This window comes from Anolis sagrei, chromosome 5 (assembly GCF_037176765.1).
Source record: "Anolis sagrei isolate rAnoSag1 chromosome 5, rAnoSag1.mat, whole genome shotgun sequence".
Lineage (NCBI taxonomy): Eukaryota > Metazoa > Chordata > Lepidosauria > Squamata > Dactyloidae > Anolis > Anolis sagrei.
In genome coordinates, this window is record NC_090025.1 from 45,908,914 (window position 1) to 45,923,316 (window position 14,403).

Here is a 14,403-nt window from a genome sequence, read left to right on the forward strand (position 1 = left end):
GTTATATTTATTTATTTACAAAAATACCCCAGGACTACTTAACAAAAATGCCTGTTAACATTTGTCTCAACTGCTTGATAATTCATATTTCATTAAAGAAACTAATTGAAACTACCAAGTGAAACAAATTAGATTTTTAAAATTAAGTATTATTTACCTATTTGAAAACCATTTCAATCAAAATTTAGTGTATTTAGAGGGAAAAGGCTACATTAAAAGCTTGAGATAGGAACCTGGGATTATGTTAAGAATGGAAAGCTAATTAACTAAAAAGAACAATCCTCACCATCAAAATCATTTTGATGTAAGTATGCTGGAACACATACAGCAATCTGAAAAATGGAAAACACAAGCAAGGAATTAGGAACATACCTTCTCATACAGTCCAGCGCTCGAATAAAGAAGTCTTTGTGCAGCTGATGTTCATCTCTTAAAATTGAACACTGTTCCAGTGTTACTGACATTGATGTCCTATCTTTGGCGCTTTTACAGCAGGTGAACCGGATTCCATTTAACTTGCGACAAATCTATAAAGCACAAAGAAATTAAGTGAGCAATCAAGGAGGCTAAGTTCTTCTGGGAAAGCCCTGCTCTCAGTCCCACAAACAAGTGCGGTTGATGGGGATGAGACACAGGACCTTCTCAGTGGTGGCTCCTTGGCTCTGGAAACTCTCTCCCCAGTTAGAATAGATCTGCACCCTCCCCCCTGGCCTTTAGAAAAAGAACAAAGACATGGTTATGGAACCAAGCTTTTGACTAGTAAAGTAACGCAGTACAAGAAGCAAATTTGGAATATGTGCAATTGACATTTGGAATGGCCCAGGCTACGAGTTGCATCATGTGATTTTAATGCTTTCAATAGGTGTTTTAATTCTGAAATTTCATGTTTTAAATGTCCTTTTATCATATTTTATGATGAATTGTCCTATTGATTTTATGCCTAGTTATATGTTGTTGATTTGAGTTTTGGTTTATGTATGTAAGGCATCGAATTGTGCCATTATTTTTGTGTAAGCCGCTTTGAGTCCCCCCAGGGGTGAGAAAAGTGATATATAAATACTGCAAATAAATAAATAAATAGTTATCCTTATCTGAAAGGGTATTATGCAGTGTCAAAAATTTACACATTGTTCTTGAGAATTTTCATGCTTTAAAAAAGTACCAGGAATGTAAATGAGAATTTAATAATGAAAAGGCCATCTTGAACTAACTTATTGACTAAGTACCCTATTTCACTTCCAAAAGATGCACTAATGTCAGCTAATAGTGGCAAAATCAAATGAAAACAAATAGAATGAAGCTGCTAAGTACCTGACTAAACATAACTTAAGAACACATCAATAAAAAGAAAACACAATTGATTCAATTGAAGATCCTTTCAATAATAACCCAGCTTACTGCTGTCTGAAAAAAGATACGTCTGCCTGTAGATAGAAAGACTGTTGGAAATGGAGAGGCATCAATACTAGTAATTAGTGACATACAGTTCTAAAGAGTGTGCCCACCTTTTTGTGTTACCTCTCGGTTTCTTTCTTTGATCTGTGCATTGGATCCTTCGTGCTTTATTCAGGCCTGAACTTTCGCTTTGTTCCAAAAGTTAGCTACAGTAAAGGTATTCCCCTGGCATTAAGTCCAGTTGTGTCCGACTCTGGGGGTTGGTGCTTATCTCCATTTCTAAGCCAAAGGAGCTGGCGTTGTCCATAGACACCTCCAAGGTCATGTGGCTGGCATGACTACATGGAGCGCCGTTACCTTCCCGCTGGAGTGGTACCTATTGATCTATTCACATTTGCATGTTTTCGAACTGTTAGGTTGGCAGAAACGGGCTGACAGCAGAAGTTCCCGCCACTTCCCGGATTTGAACCTGCAACCTTTCGGTCAACAAACTCAGCAGCTCAGTGGTTTAACCCACTGTGCCACCGGGTGCAGTCTTTTATGTTCATTTGTCTAGGAAGGATGGATGTATGAATCTCCTGCTTCAGGATAGTTTCTGCTCACACATGAGAGGCAGTTTAAGGGGTTCTACTATTAAAATATAGGTCCTCTTCTTTTATTGGTCTTCTTTTCTCTCCCAGATGGATTTCCAGAAACAATTTTTAGCCTTACATGTACATTCTGAGTATTTCTCTCCTGGTTTTCTACAACAAGCTCATATTGCACTGGCTAGGATGCACTCTACTTGAGACTGATAACAAATATTCCCTTAAGGACAACAGGTCATGGTCAGTTTAACCTTCCTTGGAAAAAGTTAGAAAGTATTAATGGTCAGCAAGAAAGTCTTGCATTAGGCCAAGCACACACACACACACACACACACACCATCATCTTGTTTTCAAGACTAGCATTGAAAAAGTACATCTCTGGAGGTTTTTAAACAGAGGCTAGATGCTTTTCTTTTGGGGGGATGTGTGGGGAATGCTTTGACTGAGTATTCCTGCAATACAGGGATTGAACTGGATGGCCCTTAGGGTCTCATCTAATTCTATGGTTCCACGTGTTTTGATCTTTTTTTTTGGGGGGGGGGGCTTCTTTTGTGTCCATGACCCCTGCAATATTGTTTGGTGAGGTCATGGACGAGCTTTCTTAGTGACTGCTGCTAAGCTATGGAACCCCATTCATAAGGAAAGCTCTGTTGGCCCCATTTCTTTTTGACAGTGTTGCTAAACACAACAAATGTATTTTTACACATATTTTTTCAAGCAAGAATAACGTTCCAGTGGAAATTACCCCCTATTAATTAAAGCTGTGTCAAATAATTACAATGTATAAATATTGTCACTTTTAGAGTCAAAAATAAAAATGTTATTCTGACACATTGTAATTTGTTGTGCTGAGAACAATACTTTACAATGGTTGCTCTCCTGATCACCTCCCTTCATCCATATCAAGCTGCAACAGCCTCATAAAACATGCATTTTGCTCCTTAACATTACTGTTTTCAGTGTAGCGCGCACTTTAGAAGTATAGCTTCCAAATATAAGCAGAGTCCATTTAGACCCATCTAGGCCAATAACGATAATGTGACTGAGAGTTCACATCACAACTTTTTAAAAAACAGACATACAAAGTAGCCTCTCTGCTGAATTAGAAGGCAGGAGCCCTTGGCAATTTCAGCACATAAAAAGAAATGCAGTGCAATAACCTTCAGTGAACTTTGCCTTTCCAAAGTGAAGGATGACAGTGAGCACTTCTAGAGGTTGGAGCCTCACCCTTCTTCTGGAAGAGCAACTAGAAGACACCAAAGTGAGGAGGCTAAAGGATGCACATGAGCCAACAATATCATGCAGCGGCTAAAAAAGCCAATGGGTTTTGGCCTACATAAATAGGAGTCTAGTGTCTAGATCCAGGGAAGTCATGCTCTTTTCTGCCTTGGTCAAACCACACTTGGAAAACTGTGTCCAATTCTGGGCACCACGATTGAAGGGAGATGTTGACAAGCTGGAATGTGTCCAGAGGAGGGCAACTAAAATGATCAAGGGTCTGGAAAACAAGTCCTATGAGGTGTGGCTTAACAAGCTGGGCATGTTTAGCCTGCAAAAGAGAAGACTGAGAGGAGACATGATGAGGGCCATGCATAAATATGTGAGGGGAAGTCATAGGGAGGAGGAAGCAACTTTGTTTTCTTTCTTTTTTAAAAAATATTCTTTATTGACGTTTTCATAAAAGGACACAAATAGCATAAAAATAATCATAGATGATAAGAAGGAAACTAGGATGCAGAACAACGGCTTCAAACTATAGTAAAGGAGATTCAACCTGAACATGAGGAAGAACTTCCTGACTGTGAGAGCTGTTCAGCAATGGAACTCTCTGCCTCAGAGTTTGCTGGAGGTTCCTTCTTTGGAGCCTTTTAAACAGAGGCTGGATGCCCATCTGTCAGGGTGCTTTGAATGCAATTTTCCTGCTTCTTGGCAGGGGGTTGGACTGGATGGCCCATGAGGTCTTTTCCAACTCTATGATTCTATAATTCCAAGTTCTCTAACCTATTTTTAAGCCTTCTCAGTGAATCACGGTTGCTACTTATTAACTTCTGCAAAAATTAGTTTTTGAACTGGAGAAAGGTCTAACAAAAGACAACAAAAAATAACAGTAGGCTGGAACAATTCTTCTAAGAGGAAAGGTTATAAAGTCAAGAGGTTTTAGAACAAAGGCAGAGGAAAGACGGAAATGATAGAAATGTATCAAACGGTGTATGTTGTGGAGGACAAGAACAGTGAATTTCTTCCTCTCACATCACAGTAGAGCAATGGTAGGGAAAATACATATGCAGGCCACATGGGGGGGGGGGGGGGGAGCTGCACACAGAGGGAGGGAACCGGGATGTCTAGCAGAGAAAATGTACCACTGACTTCTGTACCATGGTGGTAAGAATTTCAGTCATTCAATGAAGCTGATTTGTGGAAGATTCAGGAGAGACAAAATTAAAACACTTCTTCATACAGCACACAGTTGACCACATGACTTTAAATGCTTAAGATGTCTTTTAAAGGGAATTGCATACGTGGGTGAAACACAAAGAGTAAGACTTTTAATGATAATGCCTACATGCTGCCTTCGTGTTCAGAGTATGCTTTTCCACAAAACTACCTGAACCCTGTGTGAGGTTTACTGCCCTCATATCCTGCTTATAGGGTTTCCTACTTGGTGGCATCTTGTTTTCTAATTTGGAGGGAAGGATGCTCAACTACAAAGGCCTTTGGTTTAATCAGCATGGGTTATTTTGTTTTATTGGCAACAATGATTTTGTAAAGGGTTATATGTATCAAAACACTGAATTATTCTTCCAATCAGGAGGTATGTAAGAGTCAAAGAATGGCAAATGTAAGCCAACGTAGGTCCAATCTACACTGCTATATAATGCAGTTCGAAACAACATTATATGATTAATGTAGACTCACACAATGCGGTTTAACTGCATTATAAGTGCCTACAATGCAATATGCAAGCCAACAATGCAGTTTAACTGCATTATATGAGCCTACATATAATATGGCTTAGAGGGTTCTCCAAGATATCTTCCTTATGGCTTTCCTTGGGGGGTTTTCCTCTCTCTTATGGTCCCAGGGGAGAGGCTCCCAGGGATGGCCTTCCAGTATTGACTGGCTGGGACAACAAACCATCAGTGTGGACTGCCCCTGGGATCATTCTCCACTTCTTGTGTCTGGTCTCTTTATTTCGCGGTTGGGATTCAACAAACTGCATTATATCATCCTACAATGCATGCCTACAATGCAGTTTGACTGCATTATATGAGCCTACACTGACCATATAATATGGCTTAGGGGGTTCTCCAAAATATCTTCCTGATGGCTTTCCTGGGGGGGGGGGGGGGTGGTTGCCTCTCCCCTATGGGGCTTTATGGTCCTGGTGGGGAGGGTTCCAGAGAAGGCCTTCCATGTAATGACTGGCTGGGACAACAAACCATCACTGAGGAGTGCCCTGGGATCAGGTGTCTCGCCCAGCAGTTGGCTTGGCAGGTGGTCCCTGAAAGATACCTGGCCTCACACCATTACTCATGTTGCAGTGTTCTCCCTAAAACTAATCAATTAGCTGTATTAGCAGTTTCTAATTAGGTCAATAAATGGCCCATTTATTTCTCCACATCTTGTGTCTGGTCTCTTTTTTTTTACGGTGGGGATTCAATAAACTGCATTATATCAGCCTACAATGCAATATGCATGCCTACAATGCAGTTTGACTGCATTATATGAGCCTACACTGACCATATAATGCAGTTTCAAACTGAACTATATGGCAGTGTAGATGGGGCCTTAGAAAACAGAAACTAATTCAAAGACAGTGAAGCACCATAACCCTACACATACTTAAAAAATTATATTACAATTCATGCCAAACAACATGTGACTACCAAAAGCAATGCAACTACTTTTTTGTCTACCTCTTCTAATAACTATCACTTATATTTAATATCCTTTGAAGTTTATGCTTCCATTTTAAACATATGTTGAAATCAGCATCATTAAAGCATTCCTGATTAAGCTTACTAAATTAAAACATAAAACTTCAAAGAGGCGACAATTGGACAGAACAGATGTTGAAGAACAAAGGTTTTGGCAATAGAACAGAAAAGGGATAAAGGAAGATGCAACACACCGGGGGAAAGTGATATAAAATGTACTTTGGATTTTACTATTAAAAAGGGATAAAAAGGCATGAAAAATGTCTGTACCTAAGCAACCGTTGCTTCGTCTAGAAAATCTGTCACCCAGCTTGTGGATAACAATTCCCAAGCGAACAATGATTTGGGGGCTGGAGAGCTGGAGAAAGCCACTAGAACTACACCTTTTGAAAATATCAAACGCGCAATAGTCTTTGCTGCCATCATAGTTTTAGTAAGCCAGATTTTTCTAACATATCAAAAGACTCTTCCAGACGTGTATAAGGAAACAAAAAGCTCTTACAATAGAACTGCTTATTTGTTACTGGGTATTGATGGCTGTTTGTTGATGGGTAATGCAGGAGAATGTCTCTGTTTCCAGTCACTTCCTTCTAGTAAGATGAGTGCCCTAGAAACCTAGTATGAATTGTGACATATTAGGGAATTTCAAACAAAATGTTGCTCTCAACTACTAGCAATTCCAAGGCAGCAGAAACATCATCTGGTTACTTAAAAGTGAGAATTACGGCCACAAATACCACAACATCCAACAACATTTCATTTGTCTGGAAGATCTCCAATCCATCCAGCAGCTGTGGAATGCACTGAATTGGTTCCAATGTACAAACAATCCAATTCCACAGAATTTGAAGGAAATCTGGAAAATAAACTGACTGGCTGTATCTTATTTTACCCAATGTTTCCATAGTTCTGAATGTGTATTTTAAATCACTGGTGTAAGAAATAAGTAAGGAAGCACTTTTTGGACAAAATGAGAAGCTCGCCCTATTCATTTCCAGATGTCTGCAGTCACCAACATTGCTTAAATTCTTGCTATCTCCACCTCAATTGCCCAATGTCATAACATTACAGAGGTTCCTTGTATTTAGACAGCATACACTGAAATTGAAATATTCAGGTCCAACATTATAACAGCAAATAAAGAACAACACTCAAACATAGGGGAACTCCAGACAAGAAACAATCAGGGACAGCTAATCACATCTCAATAAAAGATTCCTCCAGGCAGTAACAAGCCAATCCTAAAAACTGTCAGGCCATCAAATGCTAATCAAGGAGGCCAATTGAAATGTTCACACCTACCTCCAACAGACAAGAGTTCTTTCTCCCACCCTGGATATTCCACAGATATATAAACCCAATTTTCCTAGTTTCCACAGACCTCACAACCTCTGAGGATGCCTGCCATAGATGCAGGTGAAATGTCAGGAGAGAATGCTTCTAGAAGAGGGCCATATAGCCTGAAAATCCTACAACAATTCAGGTCCAGTGCAGACACGAGGCCTTAAATTTGTGAATTTCCCCCTTGCTCTTTTACTGCTTTACTACTGTGCTTTAAGTTGATTCTGACCTATGGTGACCCTAAAATGAATCTATCACAGGATTATTTTGGCAAAATTTGTTCAGAAGAGGTTTTCCATATATATAACTGGGTCCTCTGGTGGCACAGTGGGTTAAACCACTGAGCTGCTGAACTTGCTGACCGAAAGGCTGATGGTTCAAATCCAGGGAGTGGGGTGAGCTCCAATGGTTAGCCCCAGCTTCTGCCAACCTAGCAGTTCAAAAATATGCAAACATGAGTAGATCAATAGGTTGGGTAAGGTTTTTTTGATTTAAGGGTTGTTTTGGGCTTGAGTTTGGGCAGCTTGTGTGGACAAAAATCCACACCGAAGCATGTTTTTAAAACGTGCTTTGGCCCGGGTTTTACCCCTGTCTGGAAGTGCCCTGAGACTTTACATTGCAGGATACATCAGCAGCCAGTTCTTTGCTTCTGTTTTCCATCAACAAGTAAAGAAACAAACAAAAAAGACATACTGCCAGATACATAGCCCTCACAACTTGTTCACAACTGAAAACCAATATTTTTTTTAAAAAAATAGGTACCGCTTCTTTGGGAAGGTAATGGCACTCCATGCAGTCATGCTGGCCATATGACCTTAGAAGTGTCTATGGACAACACCGGATGTTCAGCTTAGAAATGGAGATGAGCACCACTCCCCTTTACTATATATATATATATATATATATATATATATGTATGTATGTATGTATATGGAGTTATACTAAAAAATACCTATTCTGACTTACATAAAAATTCAACTTAAAAATAAATCTACAGAGCCTATTTTTGTTCATGTAATTAACTTTTACGCAGGTGATTTGTAGATCCTTTTTCTGAAAATTATCTACATCCTTAATTACCCAATTAAGGAATGCTAACTGCATAAATATATAATTGTATGTGTTTGTGGTGTCAAATTCATGAATACAAACAACCAAGCAACTATGTCTTGCATTGTGCCAATGACTTGTCAGATTTTACAAAAATAAAAGCAGAATCATGATGAATAATTAAATATTTGGCTGTCCTTAAATGTGAATTTATAAAGCAGATTGAAGACACCATATGGTGTTCATTGTTAAAAGATCTTGCTCATTCACACACTATAATACACAACAAAGCTAAAAACTTAGAAAGATCTACAAGATCTATTCTAAGGTACTAATTGAACATCCTTCCCAAAGTGGTTGAACTTCAAGTCGCGCGAAATCCATCCGTCAATGCTGAGTAATGCTGGGAGATGCAATATGGAAGGCAATGATTCATATTCTGATCCAGTCCAAAGTATCTAACATACTGTATTTTGAGATCCAGCATTTTATAAAAGGCACACTACACCCAGCTTTTTAAAATGGTATTTCCTGAGCTAGAGCTATTTTTGAGCCAAAATTATTTATTTCTCAGACTCAAATTTTACTCTGGTAGTAGACCTCTTTACCAGAGAATAAATTCAAAGGGGCATCTCCCTTTATGCAGAGTTTTCTCTTATGTGCCTTACTACACATTCCTCTAATTACAGGTAGCCTGGAATGTAAATGTGCAAAACTCCCATGACTTTCACAAAATGGCAAAATATTTAACAAATGATATGAGATATTCATTACATGCAGCAAACTATTCAAAAAAAAACTTATCTAATATTAGACAAGCTTTGTATCCCTGGCTACATCTGGAATACAAAGGCCTGGGAGAGTTCCTTTTTCAGATGCAAGTCTGAATTCTATTACACAGCCCAACAAAAAAGATCCTTGGTGTTTTGATTCCTGGGGTTATTTGGGATGCTGTTTCAAAATATTGCATTTGACAAGCAATTCTTGTTTCTTGGATATGGTTATCATTATTTTATATGGGTGAACAATGAAGATTTGTAGATGGCATATGTTCTGTATCTCAAAAACTAGAGCCGATAGGGGAAAACTGCTGCCATTTTTGGAATCAGAATTTCAAATATATCCAAACACAGGACTAACATGTGAGGCAACAAAATATGTGTTGGCCAATCTTTTTTGTCCACCCTACCATAGACCCACTGAAACAATGCTATTTTCTCACTATCTGTTGAATTATCATTTAATAACTTATGTTATATTTTTACTTTGCTGCAACTAACCAATATTCAGACCACTAACTACCAGAATCCCATAGCCACAACAGAAAGTCTCCATGGTAGCTGGGATATTTTGGAAACTAAGGTCTGAAAAGATAATGTAATTGGAGAAATTGGAATAGCGGCTTGTGAAAAACAGCACAATACTCTGATGAAAATGTAAAAGTTGTGGTGGAAAATGTAAATGGTATTTAAATGAAGTTCTTAGGACTCTATAAAACATGGGTATTTGCAGATTAAGCGGTCTCTGTGGTGAGAGCAGTCCAGAAATATTTACATGGAGGAAAGCATTGGCCTGAAATGTTTTAGTGTTCAGCATTAATGTTAACAAGACAGAACAAAACAAGAGGGATTCCTATGAAATGAGCCTACTTACTGTTGCAGCCAACCACATGATTTCTACATTCTTTCTCTTTTTAGCATGAATATTTTGATGGAGATTTTCTAGTAATCGCTTTAAGTCATTCTGTTCTTGAAAATGCGGTAGGCCTGAAAAGGAGAAGGAAGCCGTTAGTGACAAACTGTATGCTGAGTTGAGGATTTTCTTACTAAAGAAAAGCTGCAGCAGCTAAAAGCATCATTTCAAATGCATGAGAATTTTCATCAAACATAGCAATATCCTACTATCACTTAATGATTGACCAAATGGTTTTGGATTTAATAATACAGGCACTGCTATCTATGGATGTCTTCTGAAGTGCATAGCATCCCCCATATGTACTTAGTTTAAATTGAAACAGGAAGTATTCAATGGCCTCTTCCATTTATCTAGGACTTCATCCTCTTGCTGTACTTTGCATAACTGCACAAAAACGAAAGCACTAATAAAACGAGAGACTGTGTGTGTGGGAGAGAGAGAGGAACTGCAGAAAATAATAACAGCATTCTTTCTTTGAACATGAGTAATAGTAATAATAATAATAATAATAATACTTTGTTTATATCTCCCATGGGGACTCAGGGTGGTTTCCAATGAGTAACAAAAATGGCAAACATTCAATTGATTACATTGATTAAATTATTCATATCTATTTATTTTTCTATCTAAACAATTTCTTAGCTGGTCTACCAAACTTCCAAGACAAATTTAAAGAAAAATCGAATTAAAAAATCAAAATGGAATTAACCTCAAATACCAGCTTTTGCAAAACAAAGAAAACCCTCAGCAATGAAAATAATAGATAGAAATAGCAAGAGTACTGATAAACCAACAACACAGAATGAATCAACAGAAATAAAATATGTGCTTCTATCTGAAAATAGTATCATTGTGCCCAAAACTGCACTAAAGATCTACAAAACAAAACAAAAAACAACCCCCCCCCCCAAAAAAAAGGCAATACTGTTTTAAGCTATATTTCTGCAGAGGTATTAACAAAACTAAATGAAGTCAACATGTATATTGCTAACCTAACATGATTTAAAATTGTGTGGATATACTTATGATGCCGAAAAATCCAACATACCTGTAACCATTAAAGGCCCACTGAAAATGAATCCTTGGTTCTTGAATAACTGATTTTTATTAAACTAGCTTGAAAATATTACTGATGAATTAGTCTATATATTTTGAGTTATTTCTGGATCTAATACAATTTTATGCATGACAAGAGAGGAAATATTTTTATTTTGTAAAGGTAGTGTCAGTGTACTGACGTTATAATACAGTATCACTAACCTTCCTCTCAAAGCAAGAACATACTTCACACAAAAAAGGTCCTGAAAAGAAAATCAATCGTATAGAAGAACCAAAGTCAACAGCAGAATGAATGCTCTAAACCTTTGTGACAGTCAGTTAATGGCACCATTAAGACTATTAAAGATTGTGCTATGTGAGGTCCAAAGTACAGGAGAGTTATATGGATTAACAGATGACCTCAAGCTCAGCCTGACCCTCCAATAGCACCAACTCTCAGGCTCAATCTCACTTCATGTTTGAAGAATTTTAAAAAGAAGAAATAGAGCATGGAAAAGCCATTATTTGGACTACAACTCCAATAATTCCTTAGGGAACAGGACCACTATTTCCAAGATCTGATAAGAAACTAAAAGATCTCAACATGCAATGAAGGTAGACACAAGGCATGTCATGTAAAAGGACACTGTGTACTTTCTCTTACAAAATATCTCTAACTAAAGAATGAGCAACTTTGAAGATTAAGAATCCTTTGGGTAACATCTACATTAGAAATGCAATACTAGGACTTTGAAGCAGAACCCAAATTGCCCAGGCCACTAATACGGCTCACCAGGACAAGTCTGATAAAACAGTGACATTCAGTACTATAATCATGTTAATTAGTATAATCACTACACTTGAGGACAAACTGTAGGAGATAATTCCATAATTAGACTAACTGCACATCTATGAAAACATCATTTCAATATTATTCCATCTAAGCCTCCAGCCAATTCCCACTGAATTACCAGCGGAAAATTTTAGGTCAAGTGAAAAGGATTTGGGAGAATGGCTGGGGCAAGTATTTGCAATTTGCTAAAAAACCAAAAACAAATAGACCAATGATTAGGTTTGTGATGAGAAGCTTTTACTCACTAATGAAGAGAAATGTCTTTATAGACAATATGTATGAAATTATTTTTAAATACTTACAATCAGGAGGCATTTTTTCTGTGAACAATCTGTAATACTCTTTAAGTAATTCCAAATTGTCCTGATTAACATTTTCTTGCAAGGAAGTATCCCCAAATCTAAAGAATAACAAAACACAGATAGTTATACATGTATTTCTCTACAGATGTAGACAGACCATAGTTAAATATATGGAACAGAACTTAACTCTGATTTCATTTTAAATGCAGATTATTGCTTTAATTGTTGTTGTTGTTATTATTATTGCCATCATCTGAGCAATTCCATACAGTTTTAATCAGAAGTAAGTACATAACACGCTATGAGTCTAGCTCTCTGTGTATTTAGGACTGTAATTCTACTTTTTTTGTTTTACTACATTTCCAGATTGCTCATTAATGTATATTTCTATGACCACAATAGCAATATGAAATCCTGAAAAGTACAATAAAAATTGAACAGAAAGAAATGATGCCAGCATTATAATAACAAATAATATTAATGAAAAAGTCATGCACAAGATCTAAATATGCACAAAAAGTGTTAGGATTGCAAATTAAAATAATTGATTTTTTTTTAAAAAAAGTCCTTCAACCTGGTGCTGTAAATATCCCAGCATAGGGATATTTTCTGCACCATACAGCTGCTGGCTTTTATGTCAGTTGTAGAGAAGGATGTCTCCTCAAGATCTCAACACACAGAACTGGGAGAACAAAGTCCTTCAAATAAATGGGATCTAATCCATATATGGCTTCATAAGTCATAATCAGTACTCTGAACTGTGACTGGAGATATCTTTGAGCTGCTAAAACAAGCATCCAAGCCTTGACTTCTGGTATTGGTGTGATATCATAGGTAATCCAATGACCCCTGAGTTCCTTAGGCAGCATATCCAAACAGGGAATGAAACAGAATCCTGATATAACATACCTTTCTGCAAGCGTTTGCTGTTCATTGATTCCAACATTAAAGAGGATTGGATATACATGGAGCAGTTTGCCCTCTTTAATCTCTTGTGGTAGCAACTCAAACATCTTTTCTGGAAGCTTGATATCTATTACATAATGTCCCCTGGGAAAACAAAAGCATGACTAATTTGTGCTGTGTAAAAATTAAGTTCTTTTACATGTGTATGTATTTGTAAAATTACATTTGTGACCTGTGCTTCTGATGAGTAATAGAAAGTTTTCACATCAAACAGCTGCCTCTGGAAGCAGATTTTATGTGAAAATAATGAAGTGGTTTAATCTGTTATTATAGAATCACAGTTGTAAGAGACAACAAGGGCTATCCGGTCCCAACTCTTGTCATGCAGGTACACACAATCAAAACTGACAGGAACAGGGACTCATGGTATTTTCTGCCTTGTGTAGCAAAATAACTTGGCTGGCTTTGGTTACTATGCAACTTGACCTGAATGGGGAGGAACACATTTTGTTGCTTTGCCTCTATCTTGGGCTGACCATTTGAAGATACATCATGCCTGTCAATGTCCTTGAGGAAGAAAGGTCAGAGGAACTAGGCATTGTCCTGTAGTTATTGTGACATTTGTCACCAGCTCAGCAACAAGGATGGAGCACATTCAAACTGTTCGTGATGCATTGAATGGGAAGAGTTGAGAGGTCATTTGGCATTGTACTCATAGCTCAGTTATGGGTCTCCAAATTATAAGAGAGTTTCAGCATGCAGACATAAAATCCTGTGTTTTTCTCTCAAGGTCTATCGATATTATTGTCTTATATAGAAGTTTGTGTATTTAAGTCACTAAGCTCCAAGATGTAAATGAAAGAAACAGTAATGCTGAATCTAGAAATCAACATTTCCTTAGTGATACATAGAAGCACTTTAATTCCAATATATTAAAATTTGATTTTTATCTCAAGAATACAAAGCTATAAAAGCAGGATCAGTTATTTAATTACAGGCTGTCTATTCAATAATTACTTCTTCACTGAATAAAAAAATCAGAAATGAGAAGCAGCATTTATTTTTATCGTGTCAGTATCAACCAGACAATTGTATTACATTTTAAACAAATTTTTAACAAACAGGCAAAACAGAGTTTGCAAGGTTGGTAGTTGATTAAATGTCCTTTGACCAGTAGCTGGCCACTTGGAGTGCCTCTGGTGTTGCTGCAAGGAGGTCCTCCACTGTGCATGTGGAGGGGCTCAGGTTGCATTGCAGCAGGTAGTCTGTGGTTTGCTCTTCACACTCGCATGTTGTGG

General features: G+C 37.6%; 1 protein-coding gene across 3 annotated transcripts in view; it reads right to left on the reverse strand.

The window, feature by feature from the left end:
* INPP4B (inositol polyphosphate-4-phosphatase type II B) overlaps positions 1 to 14,403 on the reverse strand; it is a 314,390-nt gene that overhangs the window by 21,411 nt on the left and 278,576 nt on the right. For all 3 annotated transcript variants that reach the window (XM_060778904.2, XM_067468684.1, XM_060778903.2), the window contains 4 exons: positions 13,109 to 13,249; positions 12,200 to 12,297; positions 9,965 to 10,077; positions 373 to 527 (listed from right to left, as the gene is read on the reverse strand). In XM_060778904.2, the coding sequence (XP_060634887.2) occupies positions 373 to 527; positions 9,965 to 10,077; positions 12,200 to 12,297; positions 13,109 to 13,249 (507 nt within the window). The remainder of the gene's footprint in view (positions 1 to 372; positions 528 to 9,964; positions 10,078 to 12,199; positions 12,298 to 13,108; positions 13,250 to 14,403) is intronic.